This window comes from Tiliqua scincoides, chromosome 6 (genome assembly GCF_035046505.1).
Source record: "Tiliqua scincoides isolate rTilSci1 chromosome 6, rTilSci1.hap2, whole genome shotgun sequence".
Lineage (NCBI taxonomy): Eukaryota > Metazoa > Chordata > Lepidosauria > Squamata > Scincidae > Tiliqua > Tiliqua scincoides.
This window is the reverse complement of record NC_089826.1, coordinates 86,009,102-86,030,688: the sequence shown is the minus strand read 5'-3', so window position 1 is coordinate 86,030,688 and position 21,587 is coordinate 86,009,102. Positions and strand designations below refer to the sequence as shown.

Genomic DNA, 21,587 nt, shown 5'->3' with positions numbered 1-21,587 from the left:
GCATGCAAGCAGCACCCTCCCCTTCAGAGCAGGCATGTGCAGTGCAGGGGCAGCAGGTGAGGCCCACCTTTTCAGGCCTCAATCCACCTTCCCAAGGCCAATTGGACTTGCACCAGCAAAACCATTGGTGCAGGTCCGTGTAGACCATGTTCCCTTACCTGTAGGGGACTTCCGGGACTGGCCCCCTGCAGGATGCAGTGCATGCTGTGGTGGTGCAGTTGCAATGGCAAGGGAGGGAAAGGATAGTTTAGGCACTTACACTCTTTTTTTTCCCTTAGCCTGTTTCTGATACCAGAAGTAAGTCAGACTGGGAGAAAAGCATCTGGGGTGATGGACCATTAGGGAATCCGAACCAGCTTCCAGTTTCTCCAACTGCTTTATATCCCATGCATCCTCCTAGGAACTTGGAGCAGACTTGTTCTTCCCCTCTTTTATCCTCACAAAAACCCCATGAGGTAGGTTAATGAATAGTTACTGGTTACTGTGTGAATAGGTGCTGAGAGGACAATTTTTGAACAGAGAGGCTCCTACTTCATTAATGTAGTAATGGCAAAGTCTGACTGATGTGGCTTTTGCTTTTAAGACACAACACTAAGGGTGCAATCCTAACCCCTTATGTCAGTGCTTTCCAGAACTGACATAAGGGCAATGCAGCCCTGAGGTAAGGGAACAAACATTCCCTTACTTTGAGGAGGCCTCCGTGAGTGACACCCAACTGCAGGATGCAGCACATGTCCCATTGGCATTGCTATGCCAGTGCAGGAAAGCACTGACATCAGGGGTTAGGATTGCATCCTAATTTGTCTTCACCCTTGTCTAAGAACATAAGAACAAGTCTACTGCTTTTTAAAGTGGAGGTGGAAAGTTATTCACACAGGGATCAGTTTTAATATCTAGGTGGCAAAAGTGATGGTGTGGAAGTTCCAATGAAAAGACCCTTTTGTGTCTTGGTCTCAACTTCAGCTGATTACACACTATTGAAATACATATGTTCCTGCCTTGTATCGTTTTAAAAAGAAACCATGCTTATGCTTATGGGCCACATTATGCATTCTTATTAAAAGTCTTTTCTTCGCTTTCGCATGACTCAGCCACTAACTATGATGGCTAATTAATGACCTCATTGGTAATTTGAATTGTCAGCTCTTGTTCACCTGCAGGAGGTTGTGAAACTGAATTGTCCATTCTAGGAATCTGGATTCAGAGCCCTGAAAGAGGTGCAGTGCTTTTGCCAGCAGAAAGAAAAGGTAGTTCTAAGTTTGTGGTGCTTAATAGCTACTTGACATACACATGCAGTATTGTCCATTTCTACTATAAAAAGTGGAGCATATTCCTCAAAAACATGAACTAGGAAATGGAACAAAAATCATGCCACATACTTTCTGTCAGAGCTAGCACTAGATTGCTGAATGGCCTAGAACAGCATTTCTCAATGTTCCACTTACTGCGTACCACTTGGTGCATGCCAGCCCATTGCATGCACCATTGGAAGTAAGTGCTGATGACTTCATCACTAGGTACTTCTGGGTTGGGAGGTTTGTAAGACCAGGACATGATGCACCAAACACTGGTAAGAGGCTTGGAGTGGGTGGGAAGGCTTTTCCATGTGAGCAAAAAACACATGCTGGAGTTGAGCCTCCTACCATTGTTTGGTGCACCACATCTGGGTCTTGCCACCAGGCGGTGGGTGTGTCCAGGGGTGCCACATGTACCACCAGACACCATCTCCTCTATCACCAGTGGTATGCATACCACCAGTTGAGAAATGCTGGCCTGGAACAAAGGCCTGCCCTTGGGATGGTGCATTGGACATATAGCCACCACAAGTACTGAGAGTTCAGGGGTCAACATGCCAAATAAGACTGACCTCTGATGGCACCCCAGCTTTCTGCCACATCAGCTTCTGTCTCAGAACTTCCAGAGAGGAAGCCACATTAGTCTGTAGAAGCGAAAACAACACATTCATTTTAGCACAAACTTTTATGGCCTACACTGTGGCTTGCTGGGTCAGGATGTGAGTTATATTTATGGGAAAGACGAACAGTAATTCTATATGGCTCAAAATCTTAATGCATCAAATGTGAGCCAGTATTTCATAAGACAGATCTTAGTCACCACTGTTGCCTTCCTGGCAAGCAAACCACAGCGTGTATCAAAACTGACATGCTTTGGGCCAAGCTAGACATGATTTCAGCAAAGGCATGATCCCAATCCTACATTTCCTTAGTTAATAGGGAATGTGTGTGGCGGGGGGGGGGGGTAGGCAGCATTTACAGGGGATGGATGGAGGACGGCTTAACTTCTCCTGTATCTGCCAGTTATTCCCTGCAGATGCCCTGGGCTGCTTTTCCCTTATGGCTGTTTTCCCTTAGCTGAATTCTGGAATCTTCCTGGGGTAAAAACTTTTAAAACAACTTTCAGAAGGCAGGCATTTCAGGGAACTCTTGGGGGAGTGGGGTGAGAGATCTGCTCACTGATTTCTCCCTATGAATCCTCTTAGCTGCCACATTATGAGAAAAACACATTCTTTGGAACCCCATGTTTTCCTCAAAGCATCCAGTTTGGTCTTTTGTTTCAGGCCTATACATGAAGCTGATGAAAGCACACTTTCTATCTGCTTAATCCTCTTTTGCAGTTTCATATTACAGCTGAATGAGATAATCAAATTAGGCCTTATGTTATTGTTACAAGAGCTGCTTAAAATCATCCGGAGCACCGCCAGAGATGCTTAGAGGAAAAGGGTTGTGATTCAGCCCAGAAACTGAATATTTTATGACTTGTAAAGTCAGTTATGATATTTAAAAAAAAATGAAAAATGTAATATATAGCATCCAAAGCTTGTTTTTCTGCTGCTTCTTAGTGTAAGATGCCATTTCCCAGAGCTGAGCCCCAAGAGAGGCAGGGTCTAATGCGGGACGCTTGTGTGAGCCCCCCTCCCTCCCCATGGGGCCTCCCCACTCACCAGGCAGGTATGACAACTGTAGCTGTAGTGAGTCAGATGCTTGTGGTGCTGTGCATAAAGCATGACACCTGGAAATAGTTTGTGGTGATGTGATTACATCACTGCCAACTTCTTTTAGGAGGCCCAAAATGGCCCAAAATTTTGGGCCATGGACCCAGGGGTGGCTGAACAGGCCCTCGACTCACTGCGCCTCCCCAGGCACCAAGATGCCCTTGTGGCAGTGGGTAATGCGTTCACTGCCCAAGTAGGGAGCCCAATTTGAAGAAATTAGGCAAATTGCCCTAAGGCAGGCCCTGCCATTTCCAAGAGTAAAGGGGTTTCAGAAGCACATCATTCTGCTGGATCAAATGTAGAGCTCAATACTATCCTCCTCTCCACTCCCCAGTGGTGCAGCTACACAGAAAGAAGCATGCTGTATATGAGGGGAGGGGCGCATTGGGAGGCTTCGGACAGGAAAGGAGGTTTTAATCCCTTTACCCCTCTGTAAACCTCCCCTTCTGCAATGGGTCTCCTTGGACCTGCGCCAGCTCTTTTGCTGGCACAAGTCTGAGGAGAGAAAGGGGGCCAGGAGGCTGCTGACAGGAGGGATAGGATCCAGCATGCACTGTCACCTCAAGATTCAGCCCTCCTGTGGCTTCCCAGCCCCCATCCCTCCCCCTTCCTGACCAGTTTTGACCTGTTGTTATGCATAGGGTAAAACTACATGTTTCAAATGAAACTGGGTCTAAAACAATTGTACTGCATAATTTCCAGGCACCAAAAAAGCATTGGTATTATGCTACGTTTATTATGCATTTGAAGAATAAAAGTTATGTATATTTATACAAACAAGTTTTCGAAAAAATATATCCAATGGAAAAGATTGGCTCCAACATCACCTAGCAGTTGTATTAAATTGTGTATAATACTGGCCAGAAGGAAAATTTGTATATACTTCTTCATTAATATAGGTGTTCCTGGAAATGAAGATGCAGTATTTAATTAATATATTTTTAATACTTTAAGAATATTAAAAAAGAAAATGACAAATATATTCTTAATGTATGCTGTTTTTCAAGAAGTCTACATCAAATAGAAATATTTTCTCTAACATATATTTTCTCTAAAAGCCACCAAGAGCTGTATTTTGGAAAATTCAGGTTAAATAACTGCTTTCTTCAACTGGTTCAACATGTTTGAAATCTCCCCTTCCTGCCTCAAATACATTCCTCCTGCACACCTTCCAAGGGAAGGCCGCTTTCCTTACAAAACTGAATTTGAAAGCTAGTGAAGGAGAAAAGATCAGTGTCCCACCCCCGAGGTCAGGAGTTTAAGCAAGACACTAAAGATGCCAGAGCCTGAAGAACAGCAGGCATAATGATACATTAATATCAGGACTGACATATATACTAACGGCTTTATACTGCCAGTCAATCACAGGTGTGGATGTTGAACCCCCTTCTGAGTCTGGAGAGGAGTCTGAGGCCTGGCCGTGTATTCATCAGGGTCAGTTCACAGGACAAGCCCCGGACCTTCTGATACTCCTTACCTTGATTTCTGTTCCTGGGAGAGCTGTGCATTAAAATTATCAAGTGCTCTCCGAAGGTCTCGATTCTGTCGCTGCTGGTGACGGTCAAACAGTAATTCTGCCCTGGCAGCCTGGATGCGTTGTCTGTCCCACTCTGCATTTCTTTGATGTTCCTCTTCCTCCAATCGCTGTGTTAAAAGAAGCATGCAGATACTTTCTTCATAGAAAACTACATATAATCAACCCAATCCAAATGAGGGCACAATCCTAACCAACTTTCCAGCAGTAAGGGCAATGCAACTTCGAAGTAAAGGAACAAACATTCCCTTACCTTGAGGAGGCCTCCATGACTGTCACCCAACTGCAGGATTCAGCATATGCCCATTGGCACAGCCGTGTCAGTGCAGGAAAGATGGTTAGGATTTGGGCATAAGGCTTGCTAGCTGGATGAGGAAACACTTGCACATATCCTGGGCTGAAGGGCCAGGACCTGGAGAGTCAGCACCAATCATCTTGGAATAGGGGAACACAAAGGACTGAATCTAGCCTTTCACTTCTGATTCCTGCTCCCTAATCAGACCATATAAATACAGTAAACATATGATCCCTGGTGGCGTAGGGTAGCCAAATTACTTTAGTGTAACTTTCATGTCAACAACTGCAATTGCAAGGGGTTTGGGGGGAAGGTTATTTTATTCTAAAAGAGGAAGTTGCCCAGGAACTGTAGGCCTGAAGCACCCCCTGGCCTCTGTCTTTAGCCAAAGGACAGCTTGGGAGACTGCACTCTGCCTCCCAAGAACAACATCTCATGAAGAGGAAGACCAAACAGGCCCCAGTCATTGGCCAAAGAAGGAATAGTGAGCTTGCTACTGCCTACCCCCCCACCCCATGCCACCAGAAGGAATATTCTGCTTGCTTCAACTGTCAGTTTGTCTGGGGACTACAGATTTGTTAGGGAGCATCCTTGTCTAAAAATACAAAATGTTCAACTATGTTAACATTTTTCAATTGTTAGCTACTTTAGGGCAAAGTGATAAGGCACTAACTATCAGTCAGTCAGTCAGTCAAATAAACAGTCTAATACAGTGATTTTTCAACCGGTATGCAGCTGCACATTGGTGTGCCATGGAAGGTCCACAGGTGTGCCATGAGAGTTTGGAGCGCAGCGGTTGAAAATAGCTGAAAATCCCTTCCAGGTTCTGCGGCTCTGTTCTTAGGGCAAATGTCTGTAGTAATGTCTGTCCTTCTTCTTCTGCCAACAGAACCATTACCACAGGCAGAGCTGACAGAGAACAATTAGTTACTACAGACAGTTGCTCTAGATACAGAGCCACAAAACCTGGAAGGGTCTCCTGGAAGCCAGAAATGACTTCAAAATGAGGCGAAGACCACAGAGGTCAGTGTGCCCTGAGAAGAAAACACTGAAAATCACTGGTCTAACACAATTCTTCACTGTTTCGCAGAAACTACAGAAAAGTGTATACCATCTTCTCCAAGACTTGTTGCATCTGAATGTTGCGTATTTCTTTCAGCTGATCTTGGGACATCCCTTTCCATCGGTCACTCACCACCCGACCCCCACCAAAGGAACTGACAGCTTGCTGTGGGTTTTCAGAAAGCAGGTCTCCTTTAAGTAGATTTGAAATCTCAGCTACATTATCTTCTAATTCTTGCTTATATTCTAATTTTCTTTTTTCTTTCAATTCAGCAGCCTTGAAAATTGGAGAGAAAAAATAAGCAGTGACAAGAAACAAAAGCTGGAAAAGCCATTTGTTATTCCAATTCTTAAATATTTTTCCAAACTGTGTGTAGTGCTCGGTAAATACAGGAAGATATTTTATACCACTGCAATAGTCTAGCATTCCTTAGTCTTGACTCTACTGAAAACAAGGCAAAGTGCATTTTACTGACTTGGGGCCTAATTCTATGTCCTCCCAGCACTGGTGCTGAGCTCCAGCACTGGTGCTGGGTGCTGTCAAGCACGTTTACGGCATTGGAAAAGCAAGAAGCGCCAGCGCTGGGCCCGCAGCACTTGGCATTGGGTCCAGCACCGGGAAGCCAATGCCAGAGGAGCGCCTGTGGTAACGCGGGCAACGGTGTGGGGTGTCTGGGCAGAAGGAGAGGTATTCTGGGGCAGAGGGAGAGTTGGGCATGGAGAGGAACTGGGACGGGGCAGGGCGGGGTGGGACCGGCAGAGCCCTGCTCTGCCATATCCTATGCTCCAGGCTTAAAATCCTGACATGGAGCTCTCCAGTATGTGCTGGCAAAATAGCTGGTGTAGACAGGAAGAAACCCATTGCAACCCCTGCATCCTTACTCAGGGGAAGGGAATGAAAGTCCCCTTCGCCTGAGGAGGCCTCCAGCAGCCTCAGTTGTGCCGCTGGATGGAAAGCAGTAGCCATTTGGGCACCACTGCATCGGGTGGGGCTGCCAGCTTCAGGATTGGGCTGCCCATCCTTCTGTTATACTTGGATCTTTCTCCCCTTCCTCAAAACATTTAGATTAAGGGTTCTTAACCTGTTTCTATGGATATGCAGCAGGGGATCTTTTTTTTTTCCTTATTTTGAAAATTGTTGTGGAAAAATTCTTTTTTATGTCAAATTATTGACATAAAGTGCCTTATTATTTAGGCACTACTTCACTCCAAAGCAGCATAGGGTAGCATGGGATGCTACTGTCCATGGTCAGGTAATGTACAATTGTCACTGTCATATTGATGTCTAGAATAGTTTTCCATTGACAGGAATTAAAGAAAATGTACCCTGCCATTATGATTATAAAAATGTGTCTTTCTTTACATTGAAGCACAGTGAATTTTAAGGTAAAATATCCCTTTTCAAGTGTTTGTTGTAATTTTTTCATTTCAGACTAGTTACTCTTGTTTAACACTTGTGGACACCGAATGTTAGGTAGGCAAGGGAATAGCATGCATTAACAGTGTAATCAGAGTTGGTGTGTGACCAGTAGCTGATCCAGCTAATCTTCAGAAGCTTATATATCCTTTGGTTTTTACATTGTTTAATGTGATAGGACACAAAGTGCTTCTTGTGAGGCAGTGTTCTTGCTGATGGAAGCATGCAGCCAACAAAGCTGAAGAGCACCTGACATCTGTCCATCCTGAAAATGTATTGGACAGCGTGGATCTTTTTTCATGAGAAGGCTCCACTTGAAATGCACGGAATTTTACCAAAACTTGCATTTTCTCCAACACAAGCCCTGTCTTGAAGCATCTGGTCTCTCAAAAGTGGTCAAGCAGATGGTCTTGGGAATTTCACAAGCTCAGCCAGATTAAGACACTGTTCTCCTGTTACTTATTCTTACCACCTAGCCACCTTGTTTTATTTATTTAGCGTATGGAACATAATACATGGACATATATCAATTAGACTAGATCAAATGTCAGTGTCCAGTTCATACAGCCATTCAAGGACAGAGTTACCTTCACTGAAAAAGTCAGACCATGGACCAGCTTGTAATCAAAGATTACTGATTACAGTCAGTTCTCCTTATCTGCTGGGGTTAGTTTCCCAAAAACCCCAGTGGGTAGGAAATCCACAGATGGTGAACCACTGATCCAATGGGATCAATTAGGTTAGGGGGAGGGGAAGCTCTGAAGACTTCTGAAGGTCTCTGCTGGCTGCCTGAATGCAGCAGATACCTCCAAAAGGCCGCAAAGCACTTCAAAATGGTACACATAACTAGCACAGGCTGTGGGAAGCTTCTAAACCTTTAAAATGGCCGCAGGAAGCTTCAGAAGCTCCAAGAACCTCCAAGGTTCAGCATGATATCAGAGGTAAGATCTTGTCTCACTCGTATCAAGGTAAGGTAATGATTGTGACAAAGGTTTGGCTGACAAAGGTCAGCCAGATTTGTGGATCCCTGTATGCATACAGTAATAATGTCATAACTGGTATCTGTATCTAAAGATGCTGGAGGCATATCTAAAAATCACCCACTTGGGTCTGGGATCTATTATCCCTAATAGCAGATGTGTGACAGATGACTGTAGTTGCTTGTTTGAGTACTGCAATTTTTATTGCTTCATGTTTTCAGGGCTGAGCCCTCGTGTTTAAATGTGTTCCAAGTCTCAATTCTGGTAAGCATTGGTTCATATAAGCTCTGGTAAACAGATTATAAGTTTGGCAATTCCTTTTAACTAACAATTTATAGCCCATATCTTCCAAGCTTAGAGCTGCATGAAATAAACATAACGTTATTTCATCATCACAATAACCCTGCGAGGCTTGCCTAGATTAAACCACAGACTTTCAAGTTTGAGGGAGTGTACAAGGTTGGGTTTTCCAGTTCAAGTCTAACATTCTATTAACCAGTGTGTCTTACTTGTTTCACTGAGTTACAGTGAACATGGAAAAGAATCATCTTATTTTTTCTTTTTCCATATAATTGCTACTGATTTACCTGAGCTTGATTGAAATCCTTAGTAGCGACACAAATTGCACGTTTTGTCTCTTCCTGGGCTCTTTCAAGGTCCATAGCCTTTTGATCTAACTCCAGTCTGTGTTTGTCATGGAGATCATCTAAATTAGTGAATCAGAATAAGATATGCAAACAATATGTCATGCTGCAAATTGTACTCGTATTGTGAAAAAACCATGTTTTTTTAATTGCATTGTTTCCTCCTTTGTCAGGTTGGCCTGCTCCTTGGACTCTGTGGTTTCCACTTTTAGCTTGTCCCTGTTCAAAATGGGTTACATTTGTCCCATCCTCCAAATGAGGAGCAGCCCAAATCTATCCCTATTGGGTCCGCCAGGTGCAGTGGTGCCAAAATGACTACTGCTGCATCCAGCAGCACCACCAAGGCTGCTGGATGTCACCTCGGGGGCTTGGGGAAAGCCCTAGGTCCTGCAATGGGGCTTCTCATGTCTGTGCCAACTAACTAGCTATGCACCACTATATCCTGACCTCTGTGTCATGCCTTCTGGCCTGACAAAGTCTGCACCTGCAAAATAGCTGGTGCAGACTTGAGAAGCCCATTGTGGGGCTTGGGGTTTCCTGGAGGAAGGGGTCAAAAGTCCCCAAGAAGACCTCTGGTGGCTACCACCAGAGAGGGGGGTTTGCGACGGATGTGAGGACCGCATGGTGACTTGCCTGCCTGGTGCGAAGGTTGCGGACATCACTTCTCGTCTAGACAGGCTGGTAGACAGTGCTGGAGGAGAGGTAGCGGCTGTGGTGCATGTCGGCACCAACGATGTGGGTAAGTGTAGCTGGGAGGTCCTGGAGGCCAAATTTAGGCTTTTAGGCAGGAAGCTGAAAGCCAGGACCTCAAAGGTAGCGTTCTCTGAAGTGCTACCTGTTCCACGCGCAGGGCCAGCTAGGCAGGCGGAGATCAGGGGTCTCAATGCGTGGATGAGACGGTGGTGTAGGGAGGAGGGGTTTAGATTCGTTAGGCACTGGGGAACGTTTTGGGACAAGCGGGGCCTGTACAAGAGGGACGGGCTCCATTTGAACCAGAATGGAACCAGACTGCTGGCGCATAACATTAAAAAGGTGGCAGAGCAGCTTTTAAACTGATCCCTGGGGGAAGGCCGACAGGAGCCGAGGGGCATCCGGTTCGGGACTCCTCATCCCTATGGGATGAGGATGGGGAGGTTAGAGAACAACAAGACAAAGGCAGGGTAGGAGAAGAAATTGGGAAAGGTAGGGTGATGGGATGTGATAGACGGTTTGGCACAATGAGAGGATGCGGGGACAAAGGAGCGAATAAGCAGCCCATCCTGGGGCATTCCGTGTATAAATGCTTTTATGCGAATGCCCGAAGTCTACGAGCAAAGGTGGGAGAACTGGAATGTCTGGTGACAAGGGAAAATATTGACATAGTGGGCATAACGGAAACCTGGTAGAATGCGGAGAATCAGTGGGATACCGCAATCCCGGGCTATAAACTCTACAGGAGGGACAGGCAGGGGCGTGTTGGAGGTGGGGTGGCCCTTTATGTTAAGGAAGGGATAGAATCCAGCAAAGTAGAGATTGAAGGTGGGTCCGACTCCACCGTAGAATCTCTGTGGGTTAAATTACCAGGCTTGTGCAGCGATGTAATACTGGGGGCGTGCTATCGTCCTCCAGACCAGAAATCTGATGGGGACCTTGAAATGAGGAAACAGATCAGGGAGGTGACAAGGAGGGATAGGGTTGTAATCATGGGGGACTTCAATTATACTCATATTGACTGGGTCAATTTGTGTTCTAGTCACGATAAGGAAACCGGATTTCTTGACGTGCTAAATGACTGTGGCTTAGATCAGCTAGTCACAGAGCCCACCAGAGGACAGGTGACTCTGGATTTAATTTTGTGCGGTACGCAGGACGTGGTTAGAGATGTAAACGTTACTGAGCCATTGGGGAACAGTGATCATGCTGCGATCCGTTTTGACGTGCACGTTGGGGGAAGAATACCAGGCAAATCTCTAACAAAAACCCTTGACTTCCGACGGGCGGACTTCCCTCAAATGAGGAGGCTGGTTAGAAGGAGGTTGAAAGGGAGGGTAAAAAGAGTCCAGTCTCTCCAGAGTGCATGGAGGCTGCTTAAAACAACAGTAATAGAGGCCCAGCAGAGGTGTATACCGCAAAGAAAGAAGGGTTCCACTAAATCCAGGAGAGTGCCCGCATGGCTAACCAGCCAAGTTAGAGAGGCTGTGAAGGGCAAGGAAGCTTCCTTCCGTAAATGGAAGTCTTGCCCTAATGAAGAGAATAAAAAGGAACATAAACTGTGGCAAAAGAAATGTAAGAAGGTGATAGGGGAGGCCAAGCGAGACTATGAGGAACGCATGGCCAGCAACATTAAGGGGAATAATAAAAGCTTCTTCAAATATGTTAGAAGCAGGAAACCCGCCAGAGAAGCGGTTGGCCCTCTGGATGGTGAGGGAGGGAAAGGGGAGATAAAGGGAGGCTTAGAGATGGCAGAGAAATTAAATGAGTTCTTTGCATCTGTCTTCACGGCAGAAGACCTCGGGCAGATACCGCTGCCCGAACGGCCCCTCCTAACCGAGGAGTTAAGTCAGATAGAGGTTAAAAGAGAAGATGTTTCAGACCTCATTGATAAATTAAACATCAATAAGTCACCGGGCCCTGATGGCATACACCCAAGGGTTATTAAGGAATTGAAGAATGAAGTTGCAGATCTCTTGACTAAGGTATGCAACTTGTCCCTCAAAACGGCCACAGTGCCAGAAGATTGGAGGATAGCAAATGTCATGCCTATTTTTAAAAAAGGAAAGAGGGGGGACCCGGGAAACTATAGGCCGGTCAGCCTAACATCCATACCGGGTAAGATGGTGGAATGCCTCATCAAAGATAGGATCTCAAAACACATAGACGAACAGGCCTTGCTGAGGGAGAGTCAGCATGGCTTCTGTAAGGGTAAGTCTTGCCTCACAAACCTTATAGAATTCTTTGAAAAGGTCAACAGGCATGTGGATGCAGGAGAACCCGTGGACATTATATATCTGGACTTTCAGAAGGCGTTTGACACGGTCCCTCACCAAAGGCTACTGAAAAAACTCCACAGTCAGGGAATTAGAGGGCAGGTCCTCTCGTGGATTGAGAACTGGTTGGAGGCCAGGAAGCAGAGAGTGGGTGTCAATGGGCAATTTTCACAATGGAGAGAGGTGAAAAGCGGTGTGCCCCAAGGATCTGTCCTGGGACCGGTGCTTTTCAACCTCTTCATAAATGACCTGGAGACAGGGTTGAGCAGTGAAGTGGCTAAGTTTGCAGACGACACCAAACTTTTCCGAGTGGTAAAGACCAGAAGTGATTGTGAGGAGCTCCAGAAGGATCTCTCCAGACTGGCAGAATGGGCAGCAAAATGGCAGATGCGCTTCAATGTCAGTAAGTGTAAAGTCATGCACATTGGGGCAAAAAATCAAAACTTTAGATATAGGCTGATGGGTTCTGAGCTGTCTGTGACAGATCAGGAGAGAGATCTTGGGGTGGTGGTGGACAGGTCAATGAAAGTGTCGACCCAATGTGCGGTGGCAGTGAAGAAGGCCAATTCTATGCTTGGGATCATTAGAAAGGGTATTGAGAACAAAACGGTTAGTATTATAATGCCGTTGTACAAATTGATGGTAAGGCCACACCTGGAGTATTGTGTCCAGTTCTGGTCGCCGCATCTCAAAAAGGACATAGTGGAAATGGAAAAGGTGCAAAAGAGAGCGACTAAGATGATTACGGGGCTGGGGCACCTTCCTTATGAGGAAAGGCTACGGCGTTTGGGCCTCTTCAGCCTAGAAAAGAGACGCTTGAGGGGGGACATGATTGAGACATACAAAATTATGCAGGGGATGGACAGAGTGGATAGGGAGATGCTCTTTACACTCTCACATAATACCAGAACCAGGGGACATCCACTAAAATTGAGTGTTGGGCGGGTTAGGACAGACAAAAGAAAATATTTCTTTACTCAGCGCGTGGTGGGTCTGTGGCACTCCTTGCCACAGGATGTGGTGCTGGCGTCTAGCCTAGACGCCTTTAAAAGGGGATTGGACGAGTTTCTGGAGGAAAAATCCATTATGGGGTACAAGCCATGATGTGTATGCGCAACCTCCTGATTTTAGGAATGGGTTAAGTCAGAATGCCAGATGTAGGGGAGAGCACCAGGATGAGGTCTCTTGTGATCTGGTGTGCTCCCTGGGGCATTTGGTGGGTCGCTGTGAGATACAGGAAGCTGGACTAGATGGGCCTATGGCCTGATCCAGTGGGGCTGTTCTTATGTTCTTATGTACCATGTGGCTGCAGGATGCAGCAGTAGCTTCTTTGACGCTGCTGTACCTGGCAATGACATCACCTTTAGGACTGGGCTGTAGGGGTTTAGCTTAAATTGTAATATATTAAAGTGGGGGGAAAATAGATAATGGTAGCACCGATGGGAACTGGTACGAAGAGGCACCAGAAAGAAACTTAGCTAGATCTGAAGATCCAAAACTGCTTTGCAATGAATCCTCCAGTGAACAGGGAGCTGGATGACCTCTAAGATCCCTTCCATCTCTAACATTCTATGGGACTGTGTCTCAACCTAATTGGTACCCCTACAATTTTTTTAAAATGTGGTGGTAGGGAGGACTTGCTGGTGTTCTGAGGACTCTGAGGGCTGAAAAACATCCTGAGTAGCAACATTTCCTACCAGTGCCTTGTAAATCCTGTTTTTCTGCCTCCAACCCCCAATTCACTGAATAGGGAGGCATAGGAAATTGTAAATGCCATACAATGCAGCTGGAAATGACTTTCCTGAGCACACCCAGGGATCTCTAGACCTTAATGATGGACCCAAGAGACTACTCCAGTGAGCCTTCCTTACAATTAGTTTGGATTGTAGTCTGCTAAATTACATATCCAAATTCTCAGCAGACTTCAGAAACCTATATGGCAGCCCAAAGTTGTTTTTTTCAGAATCTATATATTAAATAGATCTTCCTGCCCTATAACTTTTCTCTTCCCTGCATTTAAGTGAGGAGATACTACTCAAACTATAATGCTATTTTGCATCCCTGCTGGTGATGCCTTCTTGGAGCTTACCTCAGGGCCCAATCCTATGGAATGCGCACCAGGTTGCTGCCAGCGCGCACTGTCACAAATGTGCCATGAGGCACGATTGCTGGCCCTAGAGCCAGTACTCCACCAGTGCTAGCCCAGCAGTGGCTGGCACTGGGCTAGCGCCAGTGAAGCACCAGAGCACCGCTGCACTGCAGCAGCAAAGAGGTAGGTGAGGGCATGGGGAGAGGCAGGGAGGAGGCTTCTGGGGTGGGGGGAGGTGGAGGGAGGGCAGGGAGAAGGTGTGCCAGGGGAGAGAGTGGGGTGGGAGGGAGGTGGGTCTGGTGGAGCTTTGCTCCACCACATCCAGAACCCGACATGGGAGGCTCTGAATTCTACGCCGACCTTTGGGTTGTCAAAGAATTGAGTAGCCTCATTGTGGGACTACTTGATTAGTTGTGTGGCAGAATTCTGCACAGGAAAACCCTTTCCAACCAATTCATAATTCCAGGTTCACTTAATACCTGCAAATTTTTTGTCAGCCAATGCATTCTTCCAATCTTTTTGTTGCTGCAAAAGCCATTCCCTTGTTTGCTCCTTTTGAAATTTGCACCTATTCTCTTGGTTCAAGTCTTCTCCCATGAACTTCTGCAAACCAGATACGGTACATCGAGGATCACTGTCTGCAAGACGCGCAGGGGTATCTTTCTTGAGGGCTTGTGGGTCGGACAAGTCAAATTCACGTCGTGTCTCTGGTTGCTGAAAATGTTGACGAAATTCATTGAGAGCTTTGTTTTGATTTCGAATGTCTCTTTTCTGTCGTTCATCTAGAATGCAGAGGATCTTGTCATTTTGTTTCATTTCAGCAGCTAAATTTAAAAAAAAAAGAAATGCATTGGTTAAAAAAAAGAAATACACATAACAAATGTATTTTATTTTTTATAGTTTATGGACTTATCAGTAAAACAAACAGATACAAACTCAACATTGCTAATTTTGGCTAGGATCCAAAGAACTACGTGTGCATATCACAAGTGATTCTGTTCCAGTGTAGCTCTAATGTTATTATATATTATAATATTATTATTAACAGTATTTATATACCGCTTTTCAACTAAAAGTTCACAAAGCGGTTTACAGAGAAAAATCAAATAACTAAATGGCTCCCTGTCCCAAAAGGACTCACAATCTAAAAAGATGCAAATGAATACCAGCAGACAGCCACTAGAACAGACAGTGCTGGGGTGAGGTGGGCCCGTTACTCTCCCCCTGCTAAAAAAGGAGCACCCACTTGAAAAAGTGCCTCTTACCCAATTAGCAGGGGAAATTAGCAGGGGAATATTACACATATTAGCAGGGGAATATTACACATATTATTATAATATTCCCCAATTAGCAGGGGAAATTAGCAGGGAAATATTCCCCAATTAGCAGGGGAATATTACACATATTATTATGTCTCAGGCAGCAGACTTTGTGGTACTATTAAAGCAGCGATTTTCAACCTGTGTGCCGCAGCATATTGATGTGTTGTGAATGGTCGGCGGGTGTGCTGCAGGAGTTCAGCAGAGGATCATTCATTAGTAAACCCATTGGGGGATGTGAGTCCCCCACCAGCAGTGCAGTGTGCCTTGTCAATTGTCAAAAAATGGTGTGCCCTGATAATATTAGTACCTTGTCAGTATGCTGTAAGATGAAAAAAGTTGAAAATATCTGTATTAAAGGATAGCAAGTCCCAATGATTTATTAAATTTTTATCACAATGTAAGGAAAGGAGGAACTATCTGGATTTTCTGCCTAAAGCACCTGCTGTGTACCAGATCTTATTCCCTCTTGCCTAATCCCTTTTCTCTCCTCAGACACACACCAGCAAAATGGCTGCGAATGACCAAGGAGACCCATAGGCAAACTACCTAAAGATAAGCAAAAAATATTTTTATTTATGTCTTATAGGCTGTCCAATGCCCCCCACCCCACCACAGCATGCAGAGCAGCCTCTATTGGTGCAGCTGCATGCTATAATGTGATGGGGGATAGGATTGGGCTGTAAGAAACTAATGGTGTGTTACCTGAAAGTACCTGTAAAACTGGAATTTTGTAACTGTGAATTCCTGTTCTTGGAAGGGGGGGGGGCATTCCTGACCCTTTGGGAATGTCCATCCCACTACTAGGAGGCAGGGCCAGCAAACCATGAGGTCTCCTCACATGGAGGACACCCTATCCCTAGACTGGTCCTGCTGCTGCTGGGAAATGGTTGCCAGCTTGCTGAGCTCCAGAGTTCAGCAGTTGTCTCTTCAAATTTCTCCCCTCTGCTTCTTTGGACCTGTTAGCGAGGGTGCAGACCCTTCAAGTGACAGGAAGGGGCACACAACGAAAGCTCCCTAGTGCTAGCAGCATTAGCAGCTTGAGATACCTGTCTGCTCTATTGCATTAGGGAGGCTAGAGACCTCAACACTGCACCTCATTGCCTCACACCTGCACAATGAGGCAGTATCAGGCAAGCGTGGCCTATTAACTATTGTGTTAACTATTGTGATAACTATAGTCTCTAGTCAGACGTGCTGCAACCCAGGAGGGTCTGGGCTCACCACGCCCCACTGACTGGCTGTGGTGAAGCCAGGAATTTGCTGGCCTCAAACCTACGCTGCCCTTCCTCTACCAGAGAATAGAACTCTGATGGCTGGTTTGATTTCAAATAAAAGTGACTTGGGGGAGGGGAGATTTTGGACCAGAGAAGTTGAAAATCTTCAATCTGAGGATGTGGACAACATGAAACCATGGGTGCATCAGGCCTATCTGAATAAAAGAATTTTTAGAGCCTGCACAAAAGCAGGAAGAGCAGTGGCAATCTAGTGTACTAGCAGCTGTACAAGAAGGCCAATTCCATAATTGGGATCATTAAAGAAAGAATTGAGAAGAAAATGGCTAATATTTTTATTGCATGGTACAAATTAACGGTAAAGTCATATCTGGTGTATTGCATACAGTTCTGCTTGCCACATCTAAAAATGCAGATGCAAGGGAGGGCACCAGGATGCAGGTCTCTTGCTGTCGTGTGTGCTCCCTCGGGCATTTGGAGGGCCACTGTGAGATATAGGAAGCTGGACTAGATGGGCCTATGACCTGATCCAGCGGGGCTGTTCTTATGTTAAAAAAAAGTTGGAGAACTGGAAAAGGTGCAGAAAAGAGCAACTAAAATGAATAGTGAGCTGGGGCACCTCCCTTATGAGAAAAGACTAAAGTGTGCGGTGCTCTTCAATCTAGAAAAAAGGCACCGGGGGGTGACATGATTGAGATGTACAAAATTATGCAGGGGTAGACAGAGGGAAGTTACTTTCTGAATTACATAATACTAAAACCCTAGGACATTCATTAAAATTGACTGGCAGGAGAGTCAGAACAGACAAAAGGAAATATTTGTTTACCCAATGGGCAATTAATCTTTGGAACACCTTGCCACAGGACATTGTGATGGCATGGCACCTGGCCTAGATGCCTTTAAAAGGGGATTGAACTGATTTATTGAGAAACAGTTCATCACATAAAAGTAGGTGATAACTGAATGCAAGATGCAAGGGAGTGGCAATAGGATATAGGCATCTTATTGTCTGTGTGCTCTCTGTGGCATCTGATAGGCTTCTGTGACATATAGGAAGCTGGACTGATGCAACAAGGGTCTTCTGATATTTAAGAAAACCTTTCAGTTGTCCTTAAGGAGATAATTCCTTCATTGTCCTGCAACCACTGAGAAAGCAGTGTTCTGCCATGGTATCCTATAAAGAACCCTTGGACTATATTTGAATGAACTAAAATTGCCAATAATTCCTTAGAACAGAAGAATCAACTATTAAACCATTTTAAGGCTGCAACCTGAACACATTTAACTGGGAGTCCGTTCCACTGAACAGCTCCAAGTGGAACTCACTTCTGAGAAAGCTGCTTAGTATTGCTCAGTCTGTCTGCATTATACATACACCCTTATTTATGTTACAGCCCTTATTGTATGGAAAATAATTCTATTTATATCTTAAAATAATCAGGGGTGTGAAGTGTTGGGGTACCGGGTGAGGCAGAACCGCTCCATCATAGTCTATGGAAAAGCACCACAGCTGCTCCACCTGCTTACACCTGAGGAGGCGCTCCTTACACCTAAGAAAGTGGATATAAGGAGAGCCTCCTCGGGAGTAAGTAGATGGGGTAGCTGCAGTGGTTTTCCATGGACAATGATGGGGCAGTTCTGCCCAGTGGCATAGCTAATGATCGTGTAGCCTGGTGCCAAGTTCAAAATGTTGCCCCGGAAGTGAGGTCACAACCGGAAGTGATGTCATGCCCAGGCTTTTTAAAAAGTGAAAGTTGAGAGGAACCCATCTCCTTCCCCTAGCAGCTCACCACCCACTTGCTCTGTTGCCACTCCCAGTCAGTGGAATAGCTAAGGCATATATCTGCTACTTGGGGTCAAAGAAGATTTTGCAGCCCCCCCGCATGACAAAATCAAATCTAATTAAGTAAATGAATAAAAAGATATTGGTTCCATGCTGCATTATAATAACATCTCATTGGTACTGAGAACAATCTGTCTCATCGGTCAGTTTGGAATTAAGCAAATCCACTTTTTGTTCCACAAGGCACTTGTGTTTTCATTTTCTGGTTAATTGGTCATAACTTTTGATAGAATACAGATATTCCAGTGCAGTTTGTTGCATAGCATTCTGCATTAAATTACCTTTCCAATGATACATAACATGATGGTATTATTGATACATACCAAGATTTTTACAAGGTCACTAGGGTCAAGCTCAGCTAGTTGCCCCCCTAAAGCTTGATGCCCGGTGCAACTGCTACCCCCTGCACCCTTTTAGCTATGCCACTGGTTCTGCCTCACCTGCCACCCCTACACTGCACATCCCTGAAAATAATTATTGCTTTCTTAATCTTGTGTATTCATTTATGCAATCATTCCACCTCTCAAACAGCAATTTTTTTTAAAGGAAACTAGAACAATTTTTTTAAAAGAAGAAAACAGTGAGAAAGAGAACAGGCATAGACAGATGTTTGGCAAATTACTGCATTAATACTGCTAGCTCTATAACATACCAATTGAGTCATCCGAAGCTTTCTGAAGCGCTTCTTGAATTTTTCTATCTTTGACCTGTTTATCCAAAGCTTCTGTGTCAATCTGTGGCAAACCAACAAAATAAAAAGATATGTCTAAAAATAATACACACAATGGCACAAAGGACAGTCCAATTCTAACCTGTGCTGGAACAGGCAGGCCAACTGGCCTGTGCCATATCCAGCACAGTTTAGGAGGTAGCTGTGGTGCAACTCGGAGTGAGGACATATTTATCCCCTTACCTTGTGTCACATGCCAACCACCCCAATGGAGCTACTCAGATCTGTACCAGCAAAATTGCAGTGAGCAGCCCGATGTAATGCCAGGTTAGCCAAGAGAGGGTTCTGGGCTAAGTTGCCAAGTCCAGTCCCAACCCCCCACAGGACTGGTCCACCCACATTTGGAATAAAATCTATTTCTTTTAAACTACTTTCAGAAATACATGCACAATATTTGAAGCAAACATTTGAATAAATTAAGGGTTTTAAAGGCTCTCTTTAAAAAAGTGCTGAATCTCTTAGACTCTAAAACTTGTTGCTTAAACTGTGGGTCACAAGCCAATTTCAGGTGGGTCCCCATTCATTTCAAGATTTTATTTTTAATATAATAGACTTGACTTAATCGTCAATGAGACTTACTCCTGGGTAAGTATAGCTATACTGCAGTCTAGGATTGTCCAAAATGTTCCTGCTTGATGATGTCACTTCTGGTCATGACATCATTTCCATCATGTGGGTCCTGACAGATTCTCATTCTAAAAAGTGGGTCCCGGTGCTAAATATGTGAGAACCACTGTTTTAGAGGACAAATATTTTCCTCATGCTTAGAATTTTTCTGCCCATTTTTTTCCCTTTTCCAAATCAAAAGTTGACCACATTACCCACCACACATCTGTCCCCCATGCCTGATGCTCCCCCTTACCCCAATGAGCCTCAGTCTCGCGTCAAACACCCGGCTCTGTTTCAGCAGCTCCCTGTGACGCCTCCGTTCAATTTCATTGGCCTCTGCCAAGTCTTGATGAGGGTGATCCAGTCGCTTGCGCATGGTGGGAGATTAGTTAGAACAGCTGGTTTCAGACTGCTAAATATGTATCCAAGTGTTGCAAGATCTGCAAATGGCAAATTAATAAAATTACTAATTATAATATTAATTAACATTAATTATAAATTTTAATTAATAATTAAATAACTAAAATTATTAATCTGATTATGTGTGTTTTGGGGACAGGGGAGGAATAACCCCGTTAAACCAGAGGGAGGAGAGGGCGAGAAAGATGCCTCTGGCAAAGTGAGCTTCTCTCCTTGGCTTCCCTGATGCTTGTTGCTATAGTCGATGACAACAACATTGGGTTGTTAAGACAACAGGCCACGCCCCCGCCCTCCCCGGTCCTATTACTAGTCTCTTGTAGTGAAGCCCCTTGTCTTCTTTTAGCCATGCCCCCTCACCTCCCTGTTCTTTGACTTCTGCATCAGCAGGGTGTCACTCTTCTTTCTCCTGGGCTGTAACCACAGAGATGCAAGCTGGCGATGCCCATACATTCATATTTATTCATTCATATTTATTCATTATGTTTACAACGAATGTACAGCTTCTGGAGTGAGGCCTCCCTCCTCCCAGAGCAGAAGTGACAGCTATCCATAAGCTGCAATCCATAGGCAGAAACCCAGAAATTTTGGTTTCCTTGTGTAATAATAAAAAATATTACCCCCTTCCCCAAACAAACACCTTAGCAGCAGCAAAGATAGACATTCATACAGTACTCTTAACCACATGCATAATTTGCATGCATTTTGGCATTTGCTTTGGCATGGGAAAGGCAAGATATAATTTCAAATAAATAAATAAGCAAATAAATAAAGCTGCCTTGGGTGCCCTTAGGGGAGAAAGGCGGATTACAAATCTAATACAGGGACGTGCGGTGGCTGGGGAGGCAGGTGAGGCAGAGCCTCCCCACTGGAGTCCTTTGAAAAGTGCTGTGGTGAGGCACAGCCTCCTCATTGGAGTCCTTCAGAAAGCACTGCCGAAACCATGTGAGACACTCAAAGCACTCTCAACCCACGCTCAAAGCACATAGGTTGAGAGTACTCGAGTGCCTCACACGGTTGCGCCAGTGCTGTTCAAAGGACTCCAGTGGGGAGGCTCTGCCTCACCTTCCTCCCTCCCCACCCACTGCACAGAGTGCGTGGGTTTGTGTGCGGTTGCTTGCACGCTTCATACAGTGGCAGCGCTTTACAAAGGACTCTTGTGGGGAGGGTCTGCTTCACCTGCCTCCCCACCCACAGCATGTCCCTGATCTAATAAATAAATAAATGCATATAAAATATGTGTATAAATAAACAAACTGTATTTACTGAGCAATAAATCCCAACGAGTGCTATGGAACGTACTCCCTCCTAGAGGCCTAATTAAGTGTTATTTTGCATGGGAAAATGTGATGCATTTAATAGTGTTTGAACACAGCAAGATGTTTGCAGGCAGGTGAATGGAAAAATGAAGCTCTGCCTACAGTGGGGGGGGGG

General features: G+C 45.1%; 1 protein-coding gene across 1 annotated transcript; it reads right to left on the bottom strand.

Annotated features, from left to right (window-relative positions):
- Positions 1–3,818: 3,818 nt before the first annotated feature.
- On the bottom strand, positions 3,819–20,044 carry RIBC2 (RIB43A domain with coiled-coils 2). The gene is made up of 7 exons (XM_066632677.1): positions 19,990–20,044; positions 19,050–19,131; positions 14,480–14,824; positions 8,889–9,007; positions 5,954–6,181; positions 4,491–4,657; positions 3,819–3,918 (listed from the first exon to the last, which is right to left on the bottom strand). Exons 3-7 carry the CDS (start codon positions 14,814–14,816, stop codon positions 3,837–3,839), a joined length of 933 nt encoding a protein of 310 aa, XP_066488774.1. The 5' UTR covers positions 14,817–14,824; positions 19,050–19,131; positions 19,990–20,044; the 3' UTR covers positions 3,819–3,836.
- Between the last annotated feature and the right edge of the window lie 1,543 nt (positions 20,045–21,587).